We start from the raw sequence: 26,351 nt of genomic DNA, 5'->3' as shown, positions 1-26,351 counted from the left end.
ATAGGCAGCCGTTTTAGGTTTCACTACTAGTACTGTTCTATAAACTCAAAACAGACGTGCTCCAGGTTTATTTGGTTATCTGGTTCAAAGTATCAAACTATAAATTTAGGACACGGGGGACACCCCGAACAGGCAACATAACGAATCACTGTGCATCCAATCCTTTTTTTTTCTTATGTTTCCAGTTATTAATTCCATTGGTGCCCACTGGCTAGATAGCTAATCGAATGGAGCTGGTTCTGTTGGTAGACCCCAGCAGAGTTTCCGTTTTTTTTTGCCCATTTTACCAGCTTCTATGAGCACACATTTCCCAACAGAGGGTTGGAGGTAGAATCAAATCATATGAATAATTCTGTACAGCTTGAGCAAGAAGGATTTTTTCAGTATGAATGTTTGCCCTTTTTGAAGTAGAGCCTACCATGTATGTATTTTTACACCTGCCAAGTTGTCCCAACCTGTTACATAAAAAAGGTTAACAGTTGAAACTGCTCAATATCCATTGTAAAGGACACGTACAGTGATTTCTACAATGATGTTCCAATCAAGGATATATTATTTAAAATGGTGTGCAGAATATTGCACGTCAAAGGTCACAACTGCATCTGCCTAGTGACACCGCTATTCCCAGTCAGAATGGAGATGATTGGGGGATTTCCCCTTCAAGCACCCCTGAAAACAGCAATGTTGTAAGTGACAGGGATTGCTTTTATGCACATAAATATTATGTAACTATCCTCCAGTCGCTGCATTTGTTTGCAGAAATCACCCTGCTTTTATTGGGAGAGATTGTTGAATTCTGTTTGCTGCAATTTGTAGACTCTTTTTAAATAGATTTTGTAAACAGACATTGGTTACTATAAGCGACACTGCTTGCTCTATGTCCTGCCCTGCCTATCTTGGCTAACAGAGTCATATCAATAGACACTAGTCACAATTATAGCACCAGAAACTTCTTCCTAAAAGCCGTCAATTCTCTCTACCTCAGCAGTGCACAATTCTGGCCACTGGATGTCAATGTGCAGAAACCCAGAATAATAATTTATAAGAGAATAATAATATTCCATTGCACATCCCCACCCAGTGGTCAAAGTCAGTACCACAACAATTCAATGAAATTAACTAAACAGAGCAGTTTCATCTTTTTCTGTTGAGAGCTAGGAAACAGGAAGACCATTAATACTGAAAAATATAAAACATTAATTTAAAATTGAATTAAATTAATCTAAAAGAAATAATGTGAAAAGTCAGGACAAATGAAATAAAGATATAAATAGGCCAAGTGATTTAAACAATCAACAACCTATATTCATACAGCTTTTAACCGTGCAATAAAAGATCCCAAGGTGCTTCACAGGGGCATTATAAAACAAAGTATGACATCAAGCAACATAAAAACTTATGGCATATGACAAACAGTTTGGTCAATGAAGTAATTTCAAGGAGCATCCTAAAGGAGGGAAAACAATGTAGAGAGGCAGGAAGATGTAGGGAGGCAATTCCAGAGCTTGGGGCCTACGCAGCTGAAAGTATGGTTACCAGTGATGGAACAATCAGGATGCACATAAGGCCAGAATTAGAGGAGTGCAGATATCTCATGCTTGTGGGGCTGAATTTCACAAGAGATAGCACCTTTCACAACCATCAGACATTTCAAAGCGCTTTACAGCCAGAGGTACTTTTGAACTGTCATCACTGCTGTAATGTGGAAATGCGGTAATCAATTTGTGCAGAGCAAGCTCCCATAGAACAGTAATGTGATTTTTTTTGTGTTGTTGAGGGAAAAATAATACCCAGGACACAAGAATAAATCCTCTACTCTTCTTCAAAAGTGGGATCTCTTACATCCACCCGAGAACAGACACTTCAACACTGCACTGGACTGTCACATTGATTTTTCAACTCCAGTCCTGGATTGGAACTTGAACCTAAAAACCTTCTGACTCAGAGCCAGGAGTGCTACCATCTGAGCCACAACTGACACTCAAATGTAACTTAAGTAAGCACTTTTCATGTAAGTGACCCAAAATGTAATGACAGGTAGCAAGGCAAAAATAAAAAAATAGGGAGTTTCAGAGTGCAAGAGCTTGGTTGAGGGCTGTCACAGAAGCCGAGTGAGATTGGTTCACAAAGCAAACTAGCATTAGGAGTTAAAGGTAAAATCCAGGATGCAGGGCTAAAGTCTGCAAAGGTCGAATGGAGGAATTTGAAGTCAAGCAACTTGAAACCAGTGAGAATTCAGGAGAAACTTCTTTACTCAGGGTGGTTAGAGTGTGGAACTTACTACCTCATGGAGTAATTCAGGTGAATAGCACAGATTCATGTGGGAAGCTAGATAAGTGTATGAGTGAGAAATAGGTTATACCTCAACTCTGAAAGAGTTATACGGACTCAAAACATTAACTGTTTTTCTCTCTTCAAAGATGCTGTCAGACCTGCCGAGCTTTTCCAGCATTTTGTTTTTGTTGTCGAGTGGGTTATACCCGTTTGGGTAAAATGGAGTAGGGTGAGAGGATGATTATGTGGAGCATAAACACTGGAATAAACCAGTTGGACCAAATGCCTTGTGCTGTACATTTAACGTAATAAATGTAATACTATGTAATACAATATACAGAAGTCACATTAGGGGACAAATAGCAGATTGATGGCTCTAGTGTCAGCATTTGTTTTTCTTACCCAACATTGCCTGCAAACTTTTGCCTCATATTCATAAATCCAAAGGCACTTTCAAACCTGTTGATTTATGAAGCTACACAACAGCAATGAGCAATCCTCCCAAAAATATTCAACCCTAAATAGCCAGTTCTAACATGACATGTTGCCTACCATCATCCTGAGCTGTAGATATATAGAAATAAGAAATCACTTAATTTAGCCTGCATCCAAATGGAGACACTTAGGGAGAAAATTGCAGGATCCCTTGATAAACAAGGGGTTAAAGGTTATCAGGGGTAAGCAGGGATATGGAGTTGAGGTTACAATCAGTTCAACCATCTTATCAAATGGCTAAGTGACCTACTCCTGCTCCTAATTCATGTTTACTTAAACCCAAAGCCCAAATGGCTGATGGCATATCTGCCAACAAGTGAGGCAAGGGGGAGGAAACACACCAGAGATGGAGGAATGCCATTCTCAGAAGCTGGTACAGCTAGAGGTCAAAGATAGGAAGGGCTAAAGTCAAGAAAAAGATGGCTTGCCATGGCACTAGGCCTAGTGATTGATGGTTATACCAATTATATACCAGATACAGTCATGTCTGTACCACTTGGACTTGAGGGAGCAAAGATACAAGGGGAGATACCCAAGTAGGAGACTAAGGGTTTTTATTAGGGGCAAAGACATGAATGGTGGAGCAGAAATGTAGAGCAAACCAACAGCTGCAAGCGCAGCATGACATTGTCAGGCCCAAAGAATGAACCACAAATATTGAAGCAGTTGGGGCTATGCAATATCTTGAGAGTCTGACATGGAAAAAAAATGAGGCTGCAGCTGAAATTAGATACAAGTAGACTGTGATTAAAACGATGGTGATAGAAAGCTCACGAGATGGGAAGATCATGATGATGGCTCTCAATTTAAGCAGTTTGTGTCAAGGTACTCTGTTAAAGGAACATAGCACATCACTTCACACTTCTGTCCTGAACCTGACTAGACTACGTCCTCTGACGTCTATTATGTCATTTCCAGTTGTTTTGAGAATCCAGAACACAATCATGGAGCAAAGTTAGAGAAAATGTTGCTTTTAAGTGGTGTATTTTGTGTAGTATCAACAGAAAAACAGGACTGAACACAAAGGACAATTTGATTTTATTTACAAAAATGGAGCATCACAAATTTGCTTCTTCCAGGTGAAGACAGTAGAAAGTTGTTCAACACATGCTGCGTTTCCATTTCACACTATATTGGAATGCATTCTTGCTCCTTTTGTAATTTAGTCCAGCTACAAAAGAAAATAAATGCATTATACACAAAACTTTAAGATTTACAGCAAAGACTGATTTACAAAGACTCTAAGCTAACAATTTATAAGTGGCCAAAAGCACATTGCCACACTGTAGCACATATGCACTTATAGCTAGATTTCAAACTGTAATACCAAATGTCATGCTTAATCTCAACAAGGATTAAGATCAGCACCCACCCAATTTTTGTTCACTGGTCATGTAAAATAATCTGCAAAAATTCAGTTACAAATTACAAGAGTAAAGCAAGCTTACACAATGCAGTTTGCTTCATATAAAATAAAGTGGTTAATGATTTATATTACATTATTCATGCGATTTCTAACTACCCAACTGCATGAAAATGCATTTTCACTCCCAATGTTCGCGCTTTGTGTCGCTTAAGTCAAATAAAATTGGATCAAGATGTTTTAAGTAGAGGCGTCTCAAGCAACCAAATATGTACACGAAAGAACTTCAGCCAGGGACGACTGAAGATTTTAATAATTTAGCCAAAAGAATATTTACAATATTGAAGCAGTTGGGGCTATGCAATAGCTTGAGAGTCTGACATGGAAAAAAATGAGGCTGCAGCTGAAATTAGATACAAGTAGTTAGACTGTGATTAAAACGATGGTGATAGAAAGCTCACGAGATGGGAAGATCAAGATTAAAAACTAACTATACAGTGGGCACATTAAGATGAGGCTCCCCGGCTGGAGACGACCCAATGGACATTTTTCTACAGGTTTTTACAAAGACATTTTACAGGGCAAAATATTGTCGCCCGCGTGTAATTGGATTGTGTGTTTTAGGGATAAATCCCTGGCTCAGTTGGGAAGATTGCGGTGACCGATCGATGCCAAGTGCAATCTCCACCTCCCGCGGGAACGAAGATGGGCGCCGACAGCTCCCCGACACCAACTCCCTTCCCCCAGGAGCCGCCGCCACCGCCGCCCGGGCCGGGGAGCGCTCAACACGTGCGCCGCGCCGCACCGCAGCCGCGGGAGGCCCCGGTCCCCCAGCCTGGGGGGGTCGCTCCTTTACCTTGACGAAGCCGATATCTTTAGCGTATTGTCTGAAGCACTGGCGGCACATGTTGAGGCCATATTTCCGGATCAGGCCGTGTCGGTTCGCACAGACTCGGCTGCAAGGAAGACAAGAAGAGATCAGTCATGGGTGCGAAAGAAGGAAAAAAGGCCCAAGCCACGGGCTCTACCACATCCCCCTGCCCCCAATCACAAGCTCCCGAGTCCAGGTACGTACCATGAGCGGGAGCCCTGGCCGAATTTCCTAGGGTGGGACCAGTAAAGCTGCTGATGACCCATGGCGGCCAGACAGAGAGAGAGAGAGAGAGGGGGGGGGAGGGTCCGGCTGCGCACGCGCTCTTCAATCCCTTCCCGGCTGCCCCGGCGCGCTCATTTACATATCACGTAAAGCCATGAGTACGTAACGAGCTGCGCTGCACGCTTTCATTTAAATATCACGCAAAGCCGTGAGAACGTTACAACCAGCGCTGCACGCGCTCATTTGAATATCACGTAAAGCCGTGTTACATAAAAGCATGCATGCGTCATTTGAATATCATGTAAAGCCCTGGTTATGAATACGCAGTGCCACTTAAGTTTTTTTGCATATCACGTTAAGCAGTGATTACGCAATATGCAGCGCCTCTTGCACTTATTTGAATATCACGCACAACTGAGATGACGTTGATACACCTCTCCACAATGTCCTATTGCCCAATGGAATGGGAGTTGGTGTGACAGGCGAGCCATCAGCAACACTGATGCCCTCTTTATGAGAGTCAGGGACAGCCTAAAATTAACCTAACTGGGGGTCCAATCAAACTGAAAGAAGTCCAACGTGAACTTGTGTATAAAACTCAGTAGAGAGCTCAGGAAAAGGATAGATGAATGTTCATTCAGAACTTTAAAGTTGAGAGCACAAAGCAAGGATGGCATGACCAGGTCACCAGGCATTATAATGACAACTGACGGTAAAAAGCTCTAAAATATAAAATATATATATATAAAAACAAAAAACTGCGGAAATCCAAAACAAAAACAGAATTACCTGGAAAAAACTCAGCAGGTCTGGCAGCATCGGCGGAGAAGAGCAAAGTTGACGTTTCGAGTCCTCATGACCCTTCAACAGAACTGCCTGGAATGTAGTTCGCAAATAACTGCTTTTGATTGTACTTCCTGATTTCTATTTCCCAAAATCTGATATGGACTAAAAAAAATCCAAAATAGGGACGGGGCAAAACAACTCAAACATAATTTAATAAACAGAAAAAGCCTGAAATAAATTGTTAGAAAGAAAACCTTGGTTCATGTAGGAAACTTATATTTGCTGCAAAGAAGGAATGTAAAGTGCATTGAGATTTTAAACAGGACAAGTATTTCTCGCCAATTGCTAGCCAGTTTACAGATGATAAAGAGATGAATCACTGACACCGGTTGACAAATGACGGTTCAAAAGCTGGACCACAATCTCCGGGGTTACGTAAACTCCGTCACTCACCCACGCTTATCCTCTAAAACAGCCAGGGTGACGGTGCTCTACAATACAGTAATTTGGAGGTCAGCAGCTGATTTTCTACCCCATTTATGTAATTTCCGCAGCAACAGAATTAGTAGTGGAGAATTATTTATTTTTATTCTGGAAACTTTGGACAATTGTACATTTCAAAAGGCTGCGTCTTAGCTTAGAAAATGATAAAATAAGGTAATAGGGCAGTTGGACTCCCCCATCAACATTGTTCCAAGTTCTGCTCTTCCTGCTGAGTCTGTTCAGCACTTTCTGGCTTCATTTCAGGTTTCCAGCATCTGCAGTATTTTACTTTCTGTGACTCCGCAGCGCCGCCCACGGCTCCTGTGGGCATTGACTCCTGGTCTGCAGTATTGGTTCCAGGTTGAGCCAATGGGAAAGCGCCGTGTTGAGGTGTGGCCGGCGCGGGTTTCCCGAAAACTCGATATCGAGTTGAGTTCCCCGTGAAGCAGCACCTCTCAACCGGACTGTCTTACAGGGTAAGCGCGGGTGAGGGGCGGTGCTTATGAAACCCCAGAGGTTGTCGTCCGGCTTTTGAACCGCCATTTGTCAACTGGCGTCAGTACTTCATCTCTAATCATGTCAATTGGCCTGCAATTGGTGAGAAAGTCTTGTCCTGTTTAAAATGTCAGGAAGATCTGATAACGTTATTGAAGTTTATTGTAAAATATTGGTATCTGTGTGTGTGAGGCTTAATTGGATTAAAGGCAGCCTGTCTGAAGGCTTTGATGTATTAAGCTAGGTTTGAAATGTTAAGTAGGTAAACATAGGTGTCAAGGGAATATTTGCATTTTAAATAAACTGGACTAGATTGTTTTCAAAGGAGGGGTTAAATGTGTCACCTAGCCAGGTGAAGTTCAAAAACAGTGTTTATTTTTCCTGAAGATTACTGGTAAAATTAATTCAGTGAGAGATTTTTATGATCAGGGAAGTAAAGTCCAAAGACATAGTGAAACAATGGGAATTTGCATTCAAGGGGGGGAAATATGTATAAAGGAGCAAAGACTGTGTGTAGAAGTAGGCATTTTAAGATCCAGCAAGTGTGAAAAGCCTTCAGCATCTAAGCCTCAAGCTGCTGTCTACAAAGATCTGGAGTTAAGGAAGCTAATGTCAAATTGGATTGTTCAGGGTATCATGTTTCTTTGCCTGGGTCTTTTTAAAATCTAAAACAAAAACAGAATTACCTGGAAAAACTCAGCAGGTCTGGCAGCATTGGCGGAGAAGAAAAGAGTTGACGTTTCAAGTCCTCATGACCCTTCTTGAAGAAATTCCCTTCTTGAAGGGTCATGAGGACTCGAAACGTCAACTCTTTTCTTCTCCGCCGATGCTGCCAGACCTGCTGAGTTTTTCCAGGTAATTCTGTTTTTGTTTTGGATTTCCAGCATCCGCAGTTTTTTTGTTTTTATCTTTTTAATCTATATGTCTCACTGTTCCCCTTAACGAAAGTGTAACTGAGAGTTAGATTAACTAGGGGATTTAAAAGTTATCATAGTAATTTGTAAATCTGTGTATGTATTTAAAATCATTTCTTCTATTAATAAGGGTTTAATTTTGGTAAGAAAGCTATAAGACTTGGTGGTCTTATTACTACTGAATTCAAGGCACGCATCTCAAAATTTATACAAATTGCAAAGCAAGTTGTGGCAGTTGTTTCAAGTTTCCCTCTGAAATTTGAACAACTCAGCATTTACCATCGGCTGTGCCATAACAAAAATCTCAAAGTACTTTACATTCTGTGTTGCCTTCTTTGCAGCAAATATAAGTTTCCTACAGGAACCAAGGTTTTCTTTCTAGCAATTTATTTCCGGCTTCTTCTGTTTCTTAAATTATATTTGAGTTGTTTTGCCCCGTCCCTATTTTGGATTTTTTTTGTTTTATATCAGACTTTGGGGAAAAAAAAGTCAGGAAGCAGAGTTAAAAGCAAAATTTGCATTCTGCGAAAACTAACAAATTTCAACACTTCACCCTGAAGATTTTTCACGAGTATAACGATTCCATCCCAGACACTTCGGCTTCTGTCAAATAACCTGTGCATTTCTGTTGCTCAATGGAAGTACCTCTTATGTTGTAGGTTGCGCTGGACTGTCACGTGCTGCCTTGATCAAATTGGAGCAGCATCCGTAGGATTTTTTTTATTGTGGGTGGTGGTGTTCTGAAGTGAGCTTGCCAGACCAAATGTTACTCTCTTAAAACATCTATGTTTCAAACTGAAATTTCATGAAGTTCAAATAGATTTTACGATCATTAATCTAACCACACAAAGAACAAAGACTTGTCAGACAAAAGCTTGAAGTCCAACCCCTATTTGTCCTATTCACTGCAATATCTTGGTGAACAATTAGAATTGCAATCCCAACTAATTAGTTTTAATTAATAAATTGTTGCAATTTTGGCCAGAGATTTTGAATAGCATCATCACCATCTCCTTCTTCCACCACTTCTTCATCAGGTCTACATCATTGCCCATTGGGTGTTTCAACCAAGTGTCTGTGTTTATAAATAAAGAAAAAGGTTATTTCAACTGTTACACTTTAGATAAGAGATACTCTATAGTACTAACTTTTACAAAAATGGTCACCTCAATGGTTTATGCTTCATTGAATTTATTGGTCAGTAGCTCAGGAAGGTTTTCTGTCTTTGAGCTAGGTGATGTTAGCAGAACAGCAATAAGAGCCTGCAAATTACCTCAGTGTCCCTGGTTCAGGGAGATATCAGCCAGGGCTTTCATTTCTGATTGCTATGCTGTAACATCTCTGTAAGTCTTTCATGTGGATATTCGGTGATGACTGGTTTGGGCTTGACAATGATGCCCTTTCCTTTGAAATTATTTGCTGATACTCACTGTCTGAGCTCAATCTCTTGAAGACTGGATACTGGGGTGATGTCCTGGATTGACTGGTACCCTGTGCCAATGGAACTGTGCCCTAGACAGAAATTTTCAACAGAAGCATGGAGAAATTTTAAGTTCTCTTTTTAAGTATAATTTCATTCGAAATATATTCTGAGTAATTTTGATGCTGAATTTGCTCATAAATGAGTAGAATCTATGGAAAGTTTTTTTCTTCTTCTGGTACCCAGCATAGCACTCAAATTACATAAAGTTAAGAACATAATGAATTTAATTTTAAAACTTTTGCACAAATTTTAGCTGTGGAATTAAAAGACTGGAAATTCAAAAACTTCTTCATTTGGAGTTGTAGTCATCATCAAGTTCAGTGCTCTAAACAGTAAACCCTTGGCTGAAATTTTGAAGGAATTGTTCTCTTGAAAGAGAATTCAGCACTTGAATTTTGCTTTGAATTTTTGTTTCAGTTTTACTGGTTTTAGATTTATTGGTAAATGACATTAAATCACTAAAATTAGACTGATCTGTATGCTAGGCAGCATAATAGCACAATACATTAGCACAATAAAGTAGTGTATTGTAGGGTGTGGCGGGGGTGCGTTATGACCGTAATTCCCCTTCCATTTTGCCTGGTTGTCTATGTGAGGCCTAAGGTGGATCCCAATTCACACAAAGTCCCGTTCATCCATCAGCTCTCTGCTTGCTGACCTACTTCGGCTCCCCATCTGGCACCACTTTAATTTTAAAATTCTCATGTTTTCAAATCTTTCTGTAACCTTGCCCTCTCCCTATTTCTGTAACCTACAACCCTCCGAGATCTCTGCAGTCCTCCAATTCAGCACTCTTGAGAAGCAATTAAAATTAGTGTTGCTTCATTGACAGCCGCATTTCCAGCTGCCAGGCCCAAGGTTCTGGATTTGTCTTCCAGAGCCTCTCTGACTCACAACATCTCCTTCCTTCTTTAAGGTGCTACTTAAAACTCTCTGTAATCAAACTTTTAATATCTACTTGGGTTTCTCAATGTCCTATGAAGTTCTTTGGGACATTTTATTATGTTAACTGCTATACAAGTGCAACTTGTTGCTGAAAAGGATCCCCCTACAAAGAGGTAAAATACACAGATCTCCCATCCTGGGAGTTTTCATATCTTCCAGTAGCATTGCCAGATAAGCATGAGTTTGTAACCTTTCAATGGATGATGGCAAAAAAGAGACAAATGGTCAAAGCTATGGTTTGACAAATGGACATTTTTCTAATATTAGCTATGAGAATCTTTGTACTTTTTTCTAAAACTAAATATGAACTGCTTCTCTCTGGTGGCTGTAACTAGGATCTTTGCAGACACTGCAGGTCTTAGCTTCAATATTTTGTTTTAAATTATAATTGGGCTTCCCAAATCATTACCTAATATTTCCTATGAGTATGGATATCTAATCTCATCAGCAAAGTGATGGTAGGGGTTGTCGACAGTTCTATCAAGCAACACTTACTCAGCAATAACCTGTTCACTGATGCTCAGTTTGGGTTCCACTAGGGCCGCTCAGCTTGGTGTGCATGTCCATAGATCCTTGAACAAATGAGCTACACTCAAGGTGGAGGTGAGAATGACAATCCTTGACATCAAGCCAGCATTTGACCAACCATAGTATCATGGAGCCTTAGCAAAACTGCAGCCAATGGGAATCGGGGAAAACTCTCTACTGGTTGGAGTCATATCTAGCACAAAGGAAGATGGTTGTGGTTGTTAGAGGTCAGTCATCTCAGTTCCAAGACATCATTGCAGGCGTACCTCAGTGTAGTGTCCTAAGCCCAACCATCTTCAGCTGCTTCATCAATGATATTCCTTCTATCATAAGGTCAGAAGTGGGAATGTTCGTTGATGATTGCACTACATTCAGCACCATTCAGGACTCCTCAGATACTGAAACAGTCCACGTCAAGATGCAGCAAGACCTGGACAACATTCAGGCTTGGGCTGATAAGTGGAAGTAACATTCATGCCACATCCGTGCCAGGCAATGACCATCTCCAACAACAGCCAATCTAACCATCTCCACTTGATGTTTAATGGCATTACCATCAGTGAAACCCCCACTATCAACATCTTGGGGGTTACCGTTGGCCAGAGACTGAACTGGACTAGCCATATAAATACTGTGGCTACAAGAGCAGATCAGAGTACTGTGATGAATAGCTCACCTCCTGACTTCCCAAAGCCTATCCACCATCTACAAGGCACAAGTCAGGAGTATGATTGAATACTCTCCACTTGCTTGGATGAATGGGCTCCAACAACACAAGAATCTCAACACCATTTCCAGGACAAAGCAGCCTGCTTGATTGGTACTGGATCCACCACCTTAACCATTCACTCCCACCACCACTGACGTACCGTGGCAGCAGTGTGTACCATATACAAAATACACTGCAGAAACCAAGGCTCCTTCGACAGCATCTTCCAAGCCCATGACCTCTTCCACCTAGATGGACAAGGACAGCAGATGCATGGGATCACCAACACCTGGAAGTTCTCCTCCAAGCCACACACCATCCTGACTTGGAGCTAAATCACTGTTCTTTCACTGCTGGGTCATAATCCTGGAACTCCCTTCCTTAACAGCACTGTAGGTGTACCCACACCACATGGACTGCAGCAGTTCAAGAAGTCAGCTCACCACCACCTTCAGGTCAATAAGGATGGGCAATAAATGCTGGCCTAGCTCTAGCAATATCCACATCCTGTGAAAGAATAATCAAAAAAATTGTTTTGTGTGTCATGTAATACCTAGGTGTTTGAGGCCTTACTGCATACAATAGGACTATAAGGAAGCAGATTAAAGAAACATGTTTAATTATTTTGTGGGAAAACACAAATGCAATCAACAGCTAATGTTTTGTGTTGCTCAAGGCTATTTGAGCAATTCTTGCAGAGATAACAAAATGAAATTAGTATCCAGAATTGTTGAGTCATGCTACAAACAGCACAACTCAATAATGAGGAAAATAATCCAATTTAGTAACTGTTGAAGAAAAATTCATAATCAGTGTGTCTCATTCAAACGTGTTAAATATTTAAATATAAAATATCATAATGTAATTTCAGTCACCAAAACAGCAGTTGTGAAACCTTAGGGAGGGAAATTGAAAGTTTAGGGCCTCAGCAGTTGAAGGCACAGCCACCAGTGGTGTTCAATTAAAATCAGGGAAGCAGAAGAGGCCAGGATTAAAGGAATGCAGAGATCTTAAAGAGTTATAAGGCTGGTTGAGATTACAGAAATAGGGAAAGGCGAGGCCAATGGAGCATTTTGAAAACTGGGATGAAAATTTTAAAATTAAGGTGTTGCTTAACTAGGAGCCAATTTAGGTCGGTGAGCACAAGGATGGTGGGTGAATAAAACTTTCTGCAATTTAGGATATAAGCAGCAGAGTTTTGGACAACTTTGAGCTGGTTTTTCTGTCCCAAAATAAGTCAGGAATGGGTGTGAGAATTGGAAATACTGAGGCCACAGGACCAGAAATTTGTATTTCCCCCTCAAAGAGCCCCACACAAACTTCCTATAGGTGGAAAGAGGCTCAGGTTAGGTTCAGGTTGCAACCCCACACCCACGACCTGTGACGCTGGGGTCACCATTGACAGGACAATGGGATACTGCATTTTTTGTGTATTTTCATTGGGTCAAGCAGGTTTGGAGGCCTTTGAAAAACCCACCGGGTAAGAGAGTTTGGGAATCTTGGGGGAAGCCTCCTGAGGAGTGGAAACGTTTTGACTTTGAATGTTATTATTAGATGTTGTGATATAGGTTAGATATGTTTCTACTTCAGTGATTGATCATAGGGCTCTGTTATGCAAAGGTAAGTTGACCATTACATTGATCAGCATTGTGTAAGTGTTGAGATATATTACAGATTGAGATATCTTACAGAATGAGATATATTCTTAAATAAAACAGTGCTACTATGCACTTGAAATGATAGAACACAATGCTTGGGAACTCTAATGTCATGATCTGAAATGATCTAAACGCCCACAGTGCTTTAAGGTAGAAAAAATGGTCTGTTGCTTAAACTTACAGAAAGAAAACACCCACCTGTTCCTGGAATTATTTGAATGAGGGATCACCTGGTGTGACTTATAAAAAAAACAAGCTATCTGTTCTTTCAGTTTAAATAGGCACCATTGTCTGGAGTTGTAATGGTTTGATTTGACAGCTGATCCAATTATGAATGTTTGGCTGAGTTTCAAAATCTTTTAAAAATTTAGCTCAGCAGGGTTGGTATACAGTGTTTAGTTGACAGTGTTTATAGATTATTAAAGAATTGTCTGTCTTTGTGGTTTCTGAATTGATGTTTATTTGTTTTACAACTGAATGACCACTTGTGGGCATTTAACTTTATTCAGTGGATTTGGAGTTTTCTTCAGTAGGAATAGTTGTGATTGAGTGAAAAGTTTCAGCTCTGTTAGATTGTTAGAGGTTTAATTTTTTCACATACATTTCAAAGGCTATGTTATTGTCATTACATGGGTCCTGAGATCTGTCCATGGTGGATATTGGGTGAGTGGCTATGGAGGATATGAGTGGTGGGGGGGAAACATGAGGGGATGGATGAAGCTTAGGGGGCATTAGAATATGTGGCGAGCTTGGCTGATGTCCCCGAGAACAGAGGCAGGCCTTCTAACTCGCCCACAACAGCACATGCATTCCTCCAACACTGCCTCAGACCTATCTAAGGAGGCAGCAGACCAAAACCCTGCCCGCCCATATCCCCAGGAGAGAAAATATGGCGAGTATGGAAGGAGGTGATGGGTTTGGGTTGGCAAAGTCGAGAATTGCCCCGACCCGCAATTCCTGAACCCAAGTTGAAAATCCAGCCCCTTGTGTTTGAGGGTGGAAGCTGGGAGGCCAGCCCATTCAAAGAATGCATTTTGATAACACAAAAATATAAAATATTGTCAAAAGCAAGTTTGAATGGTTGACTGGACTGATGCCACTGTTAATACCATTGAAAAGTTTGCCTTTTCTTTCTGACATTAATTCCTCTATTTAAAAGAAATGGAGAAAACGGTTCTAATGCAGTAAAATATAGATACAGAAATAAATGGTATAAATGGGCTGGTCAGATGGGCAGAACAGTGGCAAATGGAATGTAATCCTGAAAAGTATGAGGTGATGCATTTTGGGAGGACTAACAAGACAAGGGAGTACACGATGAATGGTAGGACCCTAGGAAGTACAGAGGATCAGAGCGACCTTCTAGTTCTGTTGAAGGGTCATGAGGACTCGAAACGTCAACTCTTTTCTTCTCCACCGATGCTGCCAGACCTGCTGAGTTTTTCCAGGTAATTCTGTTTTTGTTTTGGATTTCCAGCATCCGCAGTTTTTTGTTTTTATCAGAGGGACCTTGGTGTGCCTGTCCATAATCCTTGAAGACAGCAAGACAGGTACATAAGGTGGTTAAGAAGGCATATGGGATACTTGCCTTTATTAGTCGAGGCTCTGACTACAAGAGCAGGGAGGCTATGATGGATCTGTATAACACATTACTTAGGTCACATCTGGAATACTTTGCGCAGTTCTGATCGCTACACTATAGGAAGGATGTGATTGTACTAGAGAGGGTGCAGAGGAGATTCACCAGGATCTTGCCTAGACTGGAGAGTTTCAGCTATGATAGCCTGGGGTGTTTTCCTTGGAGCAGAGAAGGCTGAGGGGAGACCTAATTGACGTGTACAAAATTATGAGGGGCATAGATAGAGTGGATAAGAAGAAACTTTTCCCTTTAGTGGAGGGGTCAATAACCATGGGGCATAGAATTAAGGTCAGGGGCAGGGGGTTTAGAGGGGAAATGAGGAAAAACTTCTTCACTCGGAGGGTGGGGGGTATCTGGAACTCACTGCCTGAAAGGATGGTAGAGGCAGGAACCCTCACAACATTTAAGAAGTATTTAGATGAACATTTGAAACACCATAGCATACAAGACTATGGGCCAAGTGCTGGAAAATGGCATTAGAGTAGATAGGGGCTTGATGACTGACGCAGACACGATGGGCCGAAGGGCATCTTTCCATGCTTGATACTCTATGACACTATAAAATTACTGGATTCCAAAAGCCCATTTAAAGTCACAAGGTATTATTCAGCTTGACTGCAGTAAATAAAATCAGAAACAAAAACACCATTCTACAGTCTTTTCCCCTGGCCTCTGAATCAAAACATTACATTTTAACAAAACTGCTTTTATATTGATCTTTGGCTTGGGTCCCCCACAGTTGGTGCGCAGATCAATATAAAACTGCTGGGACATTTTATAGACCAACAAAAAGAACCCCCCATTTTCTCTTGGTTGTTAGCAGACTATTGGCCAGTAAACATGCTGCAGCAACCTGATCTGTGAGTTTTAGCACATTCTTTGGAATGCACTTTTCCACAAGGCCAGAGTGACTAGTGAATACAATTTGCCTGATTGGTACTTCAGATCATGAACTCTCTCCTCCATCCTCACCCCCTTTTTGATCCCCTTTTTTCTAATAATATATATTTTTTATATACATATAGTTTTCTTTTGCCACCTAATTCTATTATTATTTTTAAAATGTATTTTCATCCATTGTTTTATCTCCACCTTTTAGCTTATTTCGATCCCCCCCCCCCACTAGGGCCATCTGTCACTTCATCATCCTGCTTTCTACCCTTAATGTCACCATTAGCACATCCTTCAGCTAATATCACCACCGTTAACACCCCTTTGACCTTTTTTATGACATCTTTGGCAATCTCTCCTTTGCATCCACCTATCACTGGCCCTCTATCCAGCTCCACCTGTCCCACCCATTTCTCTTTAGTTCTGATGAAGAGTCATATGGATTTAAAACATTAACTCTATCTTCCTCTCCACAGACGCTGTCAGACCTGCTGAGTTTTTCCAGCTATTTTTGTTTTTGTTTGGGTTCAGGACAGTAATGGTTTGGTCCACTGCCAAATTTCTGCCAGTAATATGAAAAGACCCTTTAGTCAAGTTGCTCCTGGATTTGATTAACTGACGGGACAAGACGATTCATGAGGTTTTATTTAAAGCTCTATGTGCAAGACTGGAAGCACTACAGGCTCCTTGTAAACTGTGTGCTTACTTTCTTGTGTATTTTTGCAGCATCAACACTCCCTGAAATTTTAATTTTTCAAAAGCAACTCATTCTGCAAATGGAAAAGGTACCTGGACCAAGAGCACTAAGGACCATAAGGCATAGGAGCAGAAATTAGGCCGTTCAGCCCATCAAGTCTGCTCCGCCATTCAATCATGGCTAATAAGTTTCTCAACCCCATTCTCCTGCCTTCGCCCCATAACCTTTGATCCCCTTACCAATCAAGAACCTATCTATCTCGGTCTTAAATACACTCAATGACCTGGCCTCCACAGCCTTCTGTGGCAATGAATTCCATAGATTCACCACTCTCTGGCTAAAGAAGTTTCTCCTCATCTCTGTTCTAAAAGGTCTTCCCTTTATTCTGAGGCTGTGCCCTCGGGCCCTAGTCTCTCCTACTAATGGAAACATCTTCCCCCATCCACTCTATCCAGACCTTTCAGTATTCTGTAAGTTTCAATCAAATTCCCCTCTCATCCTTCAAAACTCCATCGAGTCCTCAAACTTCCTCATATGTTAAGCCTTTCATTCCTGGGATCGTTCTCGTGAACCTCCTCTGGACCCTCTCCAGGGCTAGAACATCTTTCCTGAGGTACGGGGCCCAAAATTGCTCACAATATTCTAAATGTGGTCTGACCAGACCCTTATAAAGCCTCAGCAGCACATCCTTGCTTTTATATTCTAGTCCTCTCAAAATAAATGCCAACCTTGCATTTGCTTTCCTAACTACCGACTCAACTTGCAAGTTAACCTTAAGAGAATCCTGGACCAGGACTCCCAAGTCCCTTTGCACTCCAGATTTCTGAATTCTCTCCCCATTTAGAAAATAGTCTATGCCTCTATTCTTCCTACCAAAGTGCATGACCTCACAGGTATAAGATATATAATCTGGAATGTAGACGCAGTTTAGAAAATGCTCACAGTATTTTGTTTCCATAAGTATATATCCACAAACAGCTAAGCACGTTGATAAACTGTTGAAGTAGAGAAAGGAAATTCATATCGTGTGTTCTGACTGTGCGGGGCGTGAGAATCCCAGCACCACACCAGAAGTGTTTTACTTCTTCCGATGCCTAATACCAGTTTCATGTCAAAACAGTTTTCGTCAAAGTCTGAATCTATTTTTTTGTCCACAGATTTTCTTAAATCAAATTCGTGTCAAAATATTCACTTCTGTTATTGTTAAAGTGTGGACAAGATGCATTTATTTATTTAAAGAGTACGGTATAGATAATCTATATTTATAATATTGAGCTTTGCTAAGTTTTAAAAACACATGGCCGCGACACACTGCTGGCCGTCCAATGAAACATCCTCGCTTCTTGATTGCATTGTAGATGTTTTGGTTTATACGCCACAGTACTTCAGAAATAGCACATTAAAGAAGACGTGGTCAGAATTAATAAAGGGATCGGGTTTGGTTAGAAGTGTATTGGTGGGATACTTCCGTCAGACATATGAGGCATTTGAGTTGTGTGTGTTTTTGTTAAGCACAGTCTTTTTTTTGGCTTTTGTTTTCCACCAATATTGAATTCAAATTTACGTGATCATGAGCCTGTGCAGAACGTGCAGTGATGTAATTATTTGTCCATACACGATAATGTTCTGTACAAAGCTGGGCTGTTCCCGCCTTTGTGAATGTACACTACGTGCACCGACGACTAATTCTCATGGCGGTTCCAGGATGTAAATAGTATCTGAAAGCTTTTGCACTGGACGTGGGAAATTATATGTTACTCAAGCGCGGTTCAAACGACACTTAACTGGTTCACCACAAAACTTTATAAATTTGTGTAATTCGGATAAATACAGGATGTTGCATATTTTTCAAAAAAAAAATAACCGATTTGTCTGTTCGGGAGGACGTGGCAAATTGAAACTTTAATGCAGTTCCTCGTGTCGGCAAAACAGCCGGATCACACGAATATACCAAAGTGTACTTTATACTGGAAAATAGGAACATCTTCAGGAACGTGAGCACGTTTAAGATTGAAGTAACTACACTTTCCCCTAGTTGGCACTGGCCCAAAATGGATTTACATCAGTTTTTTAAAACTAGGTTTTTCTGAGATACAAATTAAGTAAATTCCATTCCCCTTTCCCTTCCAGGATATTACCTCCTCCCGCTCTTATGGGTGTTGTCCCTAAAGCTGTAATCATCCCTGACCCAGAGATTTGACCAACTGGGGGAAGGGGAGAGGAGAGGACGGGGTCGCTCTTCATTGTGTCACACAGTCTACGGCTCCTATCAGTGGTTGTATTAGCCAAGGCAGCAGCCAATCAGGAAGGAAAGCACACTGTGCATCCATACGATTAACTTGTTTATGTGGTCGCCGTCCATGGGAATGCTGTGTGCTTCGATTATCCAGAATTATGTCTTCAGTGGGTGATCATTTCATTACAGATACAATGAAACTCCAGTGCGAAGTGGAAGTTATCAATCGGATGCTCCCGACCTTCGGTATGAGGAATAGAGGGAGAGGAAACCGAGCTGTTCTGTCCATTGGGAAACACCACGAAAGGAACATCAAAAACAACTCTGCAACCGTTCATCTTTTGATCTGTACCTTAAAAGACAAAGCAGGCTGTAAATACAAGGTGAGTTATACAATATGGAATAATTCAATCAAGTGCACTTTGGAAAGTATCCGGCTAACAAAATATTTTCACTAAAATCTCTTTGCAGCTGAAAGAAAATATAGAGCAGTTTTTCACCAAATTCGTGGAAGAAGGAAAAGCAACCATCAGGCTAAAAGAACCAGCCGTGGATGTTTGTCTGAGTAAGGTACAAGCTGAATCTTTTTATTTTAAAGTTTTAATTCAAACTTGTTACATTGGAATGTATGTCAAAATGGAGATAATTCTTTGACTGGTTAGTAACAGTAGTAAATGTTGAAGGCAGAAGAGCTTCTGCAGCTCAAACCGAAATCATCCTGCATGACTTGCAGTAGAAAGTTAGCACCTGTAAGCACTGATTTCCATCTCCCTTCCCAGCTGTTTCCTCAGACTGAATCCACAGGTATTCATATTCCATCCTGAACAACCTGATCTGAGGTTCAAAGCCTAGCTCTGCTGTATCACCAGGGACACTCACTTCCAACTTTTAATGTCCTCTTTTGTATGTGCCTGCCATACAACCACGGTAGATTAAAAAAATGTCTGTACAATCAGCTTCTTATATGCAGCCTCCTCATTTCCACTGTACAGATACTTCAACAGATCTAAAATTCTGTATCCTATCCTGCACAAAGTCCCGCACTTTTTTCGCTCCAGTCCTCCCCATCACCTAATATACCAAATATAAAATCTTCACCCTAGTATTCAAATGTCTCCAGGCCCTTGCTCCAATGTACTACCATAATCTTCTTTGTTTTGCACCCTAGCTCATTCACTTTGCTTTTGTAACTTTGATTTCCTGCATGTTGCTCACTTTCAATGATGGAACCTTTAGGCAGTAGGCCTCTGCATTCTGGAATTATTTTCCTAAACCTCTTCACTTCTCTATCTCTCCAACATTCCAAAACTTCCTGTTCCTTCTATTTTTTATCCTTTTTGTTTCTTTTATATGAAAAATGCTATGAAAATTCCATGGTTTGGGTGGTAGCTCTCTTGTCTCTGAGTCAGAAGGTCAAGGGTTCAAGTCCAAAACCAAAAATTTTAGCACACAATCCAGACCGACACAACAGTGCAGTACTGAGGGAGTGTTGCACTGTTGGTACCATTTCTCATGTGAGAGGTTAAGCTATGTCAGGTGGATGTAAAAAAAATCCTTTAGTATTATTTGAAGAAGAGCAGGGAAGATCTGGTCAATAGTTATCTCTCAGCATAATCACCAGAATGTATTATCTGTTTATTATCTTGTTGCTTTTTATGGGACCTTGCTATGTGTAATTTGGTTGCTGCATTTCCCTAAAATAAACCCCGACTACATTGTGAAAATACTGTTTTAAAAAAAAAAATACAATTTAAAAGTAGCAGATTTTGGCTTTTTTTAATTTGCTTTTGCATTCCATAAAACATAATTTTAAAAATGTATTATTTAAGCAAGTTTGCTCAACAACATTGCTTACACTATACAACTGCTAAACTTTAAAGTACTTACTCCTATTTTGAATAAGGGCAATGTAGTAAATGAAGTCCTTTATTTCATTGTGTTTCACATATTTAATCCACCAGGGCTTGAGTCCACTACAGTATAAGCAAGGTTTTACATGAGTTTAATCAATCACACTGTCAGAACCTTTTTGTTTGTAGTGTATAGCTATTTGAATAAGAATTGTTTCTTGGAAATTGTTACTAGTTGAGGGGGGGGAAAATCAACTTTAGTCTTTTGAAACATTGTCACCTGTTAGTGTTCCAGAATGCGTAGATACCTGATCAATACCTTCCTTGGTTGGTAGTGGAGGAAAGTAACTGGAGCTTAGTTATTTTAGAATAAAGACGTCTTATTGCACTTATATAAAGCCTTGGTGAGATCATACCTGCAGTACTGTGTACAGTTTTATCTTCCTTACCTAAGGAAGGATTTACTTGCTTTAGAGGGAGTGAGACGAAGGGACACTAGACTGACTTCTGGAATAGGGGTGATTGTTCTATGAGGAGAGTTAAGAAGACTAGGCTTATTTATCCCAGAGTTTAGAAGAATGGCAAGTTATCACGTTGAAACATATTAAATTCTATATTGGGCCTAATAGGGTAGATAAATCCCCCTGACTGGGGAGTCCAGAACTAGAAATCACTGTCTCAGAATAAGGTGTTAGCTATTTAGGACTGAGATGAGGAGAAATTTCTCCACTCAAAATGTTGTGAACCTTTGGAATTATCAACTGTAGATAGCTGTGGATGCTCAGTCATTGAGTATATTCAAGACCAAGGTTGGTAGATTTTTAGAAGCTGAGGATCAAGGGGTATGAGGATAGTGTGAAAAGGTGCACCTGAGGTAGAAGATCAGCCATGACTTTATTTAATTGTGAAGTGGGCTTAAGGGGTCGAATGGCCAATTGCTATTCCTATTTCTTATGTCCTAAAGAGAAGAAAAATTGGAAAGACAGTATGTTGAAGCAGTTCCTAAAAGCTTAAATGTGATATCAGCAGATGCCTGGAGAATATTATCTTCAGACAAGGATGCCCTGAAAGACAGGGTGAAGATGGAAAGGTGTTTAAAATTAGGAGGGGGTAGAAAGAAATTGTACATCCTTTACAAATAAGAAATTATATTAAAATAAATAATACTGTATCTATGACTGCACTCCTGCAATATTTAAACCAGATGGCTTTTGATAAATGTGTATGTATGTTTGTATACTATCTGGAGCTTCAAGAAACATTGAATGGATGGTGCCATTTTATTACAATGCCACTTTAAATTTTTACTCCAGCCCTAATGTAAATATATGTTACAAACAAGGAACAAATTAAATGTTTATTGTCCATTTTTTATTAAAAACAGTGAGTTGCCAATACATTCCAAAGGCATTGTGCCTTTTAGATGGTGCAGTCTTGTGATATGTTGGTCTGGACTCTACACTAGAATTAATGGTGAAGCTAATGGTGCTTACCATCATTAAGGAATAAGTTGGACAGCAACTTCCAATGACTGCACGTGCACAGTTAAACGTGGAAATCAGTAATGTCTGGGTTGCCCTCCTCCCTCAAGCTGTGCCACATTGATACCTCATGGAGAGATTCGGCACTAAAATATATCAATTGGCTTGAAGTTGCGGTACTTGTGTGATAAACACAGCAGAAAAAGTTGGGGCTTTTCCATTCAAGAGTAAGTGAATTTTTAACAGCATGATCTATCTTACAATCCAACAATCTCTGGCAATGAAAGTTAACTTTTATAAGTGTGGAATCTCATTTCTTCAGATTTTTATCGTTAATGATTTTTAAAATGTTTACTCTCTGCCTCTCACCTTTCTCTTAATCCCATCTTTCTTTCTCTTTGTTTATTTCACTTTTTGAACATTATTCTCCATTGAATTTCATATTCTAACTTACTCTTCCTGGTTTAGACCCTGTGTTTTGTACTAAGTATTCTTCAACCTCATTGGTTAGGGAGAGACATTACTGCTTGCCTAGTCACACAAGTCCAAAATCCCATGTAGCGGGTGCTGCGCTTTTCTGGCTTCCTTTTAAACTGCAAGTTCAAGTGGAAAAGATCACATGAATGCCTGTTGAAAAATGATAAATGTAATGAACAGATACTGCCATTCACTCGCTGCTGGTTGCAGAATCAGAGCCAATAACTTAAGCGGTACTCTCCATAACACTACCATGCTGTACTCTTCCACTTCCTCACTGAGATTAAAAATTGGCATGTAGATTGGCAAGTAGCAATAAAATCCCAATCTTCTAATTCGCATACCATTGATATAATTGTAATTTTTGCACTGCCGGTAGAAACATGTAAACTTATAGATGTCCACAACAAAGGTGGAAGTACAAATATTAAACTACAAGTAGTTCCTTTTCAGTGTTTGTAAAACAACTTAAATCACCCCATTTTCTTCTTGCATATGAGTCTATCACCACCAAAGCAGATATTGGAAGCATCTAGAGTGGTCAACAGCTGCCAATGGTGGGAACTGCATTGAACCATAAATTGATATTCTCAATTGTGTTTAAACCTATTGCAATCTCATAAGCAGCCCTTGTGAAATAAAGACACATAGCCTTCCTTTGGAAACTACTTTTCCTTCTCTGGTATAAATACAATTCTACCCCCATCACGCTTATAACAATTGTCCATTTCGATGAACTGGAGCCTGACTGAAGAGGCCTGGGAGCAGGACCCATTGATAATTCTGAAGTGGAGAATGAAAATAATATCAAATTTTGATTGGCTAAGAGCAAGTGCTTGACAAAGGCAATTTAATATTTTTACATGGAACTAGTTTCATTATAGTATGACTATGCCAATAATATGCAGGGATCTTGTTTCAGGGAATGTGGAAGGGTGGTTACTTGAATTAACATTTTCTCTGCTTAATCTTGCATTCTTGTTATTTAGCAGTAGGAGGAACTACTGGGATTTGGGGTCTTGATAGAGATGATTATGTATACTATCTTGGACTACTACAGGTGGTATTTCCAGTGCTATAATTTCTGCTTCTACAATATTGCCAGCTACCCTGAATACAGAGGATTGTAAATTGCTGAATGATATCTGTTGTAATTTGGACAGTAGCTAAAACCACCTCCTTAGTTGAGTTGCTCTTGTAATTAGTTTGCTGAATTGGGATCTTGATATTCTGGAGAGTGTACTTAGCTGAAAGATAAACATGTCCATTTGATTATATATTGTATCCATCTGATTACACCTTACCTATCCCATCCATCATTATATTTTGCTTTGCATACTCAATAGGACGTTTATCTTGGAGAATATGCAACTTATTTTTTTGAGAATATCAGAAAAACATCAAATCTACTCTAAGAAAGGGCATTTAGAAAGGCCAGCTTCCTAAGTGATAGACAGCAGAAGTGACTTCAAACACCTCCCAGTTGACAAGTCCAATTGTATTCTTCTTCTATCCAAAATACCTTGCTAGCAAATGTTAGCAGCTTTTTCTTCAATCTCCTGGTTGCCTGTCAGTAGGGGGATAATCCAACACATTGTAAAAGCATTAAGCTGAATATTGTTGGACTTCTAGTGAGGAAGACTGCCCAAAAGTTATTCACCTTTTAAGGCAAATATTCTCTTCGGTTAGTGGGGGTGTCTCCCTATCAAGGAGATTTTAGTTTCACAGCTGTTCTGCTACCTTACAATCCCATCATCCTTGTTCTGTGAATCCTGTATGATACAGGTACTAAATTAGTTTTAAAATAATATGGCAGGAGGAGAGAAAATAATGAAACAGAAAGGAAAGCAAAAGGGATAAGGAGTACGAAAAAAGAGAAACAATTAAAGATTAAGGCACTTGAAAAGGGAAAAGAATCAATAAGCTACAAATGAAACTAACCCAGATAAACTGGAAAGTAAAATTGGCAAATAAGATTGCACACATAATAAAAAGTGTGAAGATTAGAGTACGGCTTAGACATTCCACAAGAAGTGATATTGGTTAATACAATAGATATTCTGCCACAGTAGCATGGTATGTCAGCAATTTAGAAAAGTGTTGGTTCAAAGTAATTGTCCCAGATTTCTGAATGACCTTTGAAAACTTTTAACTGTAATATAGTTAAATTTAATTTAAGAATTCCTTAACTTGAGTGAACATTTTTTTCAATTTGTAGAATATGACTTTAAAATTAGCTAATTTAATTTAAAATTTGGGTGTGAAATTGGTATACTCAAAAGTTAAATGGATTTTTTTGAGGTAAATATATTGTTGGCTACCTCACATCATATATGGCGTTTATCTTTGGAAATTTATCTCCCTTGGTCACCATATGCCTTGATTTTCTGTTAATACGTACTTGATTTTGGCATAAAGCCTAGATTTCTTGGTAATTGGCAGTGAATGCAACATCCCTGAATACCTCTGACATTTGCCAAAATGTAACTGATGCATTATCTGGCAGTGTTAATTTAGCATTTTAATGTCAACCTAAATTATATTGAGTCTTCATTGGATATCTTTAGATTAGATTTTTCTTTTGTGGTGAATTTAGTTAGCTTCCCATGAAATAGATGATCAAATCAATTATTAATGGGTAAATCTTTTAGTTGAGGAACTACCTAATTTTATTTTATTCCTAATCCTCCTCCTTGTGGACTTGGTTATTTCAAACCTACATTTTCATCTAAAGCTTTGTGTAAAATCCATTTTATATTTCAGTACGATAATGTATCTCTGCTAGTTTGTCCTGGTCAAGTATTTTAAGTAAACAACCTTGGAATCAAGCCTATGGCATGAAATGTAGATTGTGCGCATTTTTATTAACCCACATTACCCTTTGTCCAAATGCAAAATAGAGCCATTGTATCTTTGTATATCTTCAAGCAGAAGGAGCCAGATAGTTGTCCCATGACTTGTTTTTACAGAAGTGTCTCTGTCTAATTGTACCACAGTCTGTAATCAATTGGAAATGTACTTCTTGCGTGGTCGAAGTTCAATAATGTTTGACACATTCTTATTTGGCCTGTAAAATTTTGTTCAATAGGATAACTCTGTACAGTTTGTTCAACCATTTCTGTAGTTTAATGGTTTTTCTCATATCCCAATTAGACTACACTTTTGAGGCCCGTGCTAGAGAGATCAAAAAATTTAGAGTGACCATGGCACCAACAGATCTGAAAATAATTCAGTTTTATGCCTATGCTATATAGATTTATAAAGCTAACAAATTAACCTGAAATGAGGATACATGTGTTGCAACTTCATGAGAATTTCAGACTTCTTGATGACTTCATGCTCACAAGGGATTGTTGCGTTTACATAGAACATTATCCAATTTCATTGTACTTCATGCAATCAATATTTTGAAATGTAGTGACTGTTCATGCAGGCAAATATGGCAGCTATTTTACACAAAGCAGGAAATCATGAACAGCAATGAGATGAATGACCACTTAGGTGTATTTTGTCATCCTGATCTTTTCTCATTCATGAGATAACCAGCATTTATTGTCCATCCCTAACTGCCCTTGGAAAGGTGGTAGTGAGCCTACTTCTTGAACCAGTGCAGTCTGTGTGATGGAGTTACTCCCACAGTGCTATTCGGTAGAGAGGATTTTTGACCCACTGATCGTGAAGGATCAACAATATATTTACACCTCTAATAGTGTGTGTCTTGGAGGAGAAATAGGAGGTGGCGGTGTTCTCGTGCACTGCGACCTTCTAGGTGGTAGAGGTCACAGATTTGGGAATTGAAGTCTTAGCAAGTATACATTGCAGTCACAAGTGGTGATGGAGCAAATATTTAC

At 39.7% G+C, this 26,351-nt stretch overlaps 2 protein-coding genes across 6 annotated transcripts in view; one reads left to right on the top strand and one right to left on the bottom strand.

Moving 5' to 3' along the window:
- Positions 1–3,790: 3,790 nt before the first annotated feature.
- rps29 (ribosomal protein S29) lies at positions 3,791–5,370 on the bottom strand. The gene is made up of 3 exons (XM_041213955.1): positions 5,208–5,370; positions 4,989–5,088; positions 3,791–3,940 (listed from the first exon to the last, which is right to left on the bottom strand). The coding sequence occupies exons 1-3, from the start codon at positions 5,267–5,269 to the stop codon at positions 3,932–3,934; spliced, it is 171 nt and encodes a 56-aa protein (XP_041069889.1). The 5' UTR covers positions 5,270–5,370; the 3' UTR covers positions 3,791–3,931.
- Positions 5,371–6,882: 1,512 nt separating this feature from the next.
- Positions 6,883–26,351, top strand: part of lrr1 (leucine rich repeat protein 1) — a 31,665-nt gene continuing 12,196 nt past the window's right edge. The window contains exons 1-3 of one of the 5 annotated variants that reach the window (XM_041214935.1): positions 6,883–6,973; positions 18,882–19,075; positions 19,164–19,262. In XM_041214935.1, coding sequence (XP_041070869.1) covers positions 18,887–19,075; positions 19,164–19,262 — 288 coding nt within the window. In that variant the 5' untranslated portion in view covers positions 6,883–6,973; positions 18,882–18,886. Of the gene's footprint in view, positions 7,095–18,222; positions 19,076–19,163; positions 19,263–26,351 lie in introns of those variants that run through there. The other 4 variants (XM_041214936.1, XM_041214937.1, XM_041214938.1 and 1 more) reach the window with 4 other exon arrangements.

The sequence above is a fragment of the Carcharodon carcharias genome, chromosome 20 (genome assembly GCF_017639515.1).
Source record: "Carcharodon carcharias isolate sCarCar2 chromosome 20, sCarCar2.pri, whole genome shotgun sequence".
NCBI lineage: Eukaryota > Metazoa > Chordata > Chondrichthyes > Lamniformes > Lamnidae > Carcharodon > Carcharodon carcharias.
Note: the sequence above shows the minus strand (reverse complement) of the source record. Positions and strands in the feature narration are given on the sequence as shown.

Coding starts and splice junctions, on each gene's coding strand:
- rps29 (XM_041213955.1), bottom strand. CDS start 5,269: ATGGGTCATCAGCAGCTTTACTGGTCCCACCCTAGGAAATTCGGCCAG. Junction 5,089..5,207: donor GGCCAGGGCTCCCGCTCATG/GTACGTACCTGG, acceptor TCTTCCTTGCAG/CCGAGTCTGTGCGAACCGAC.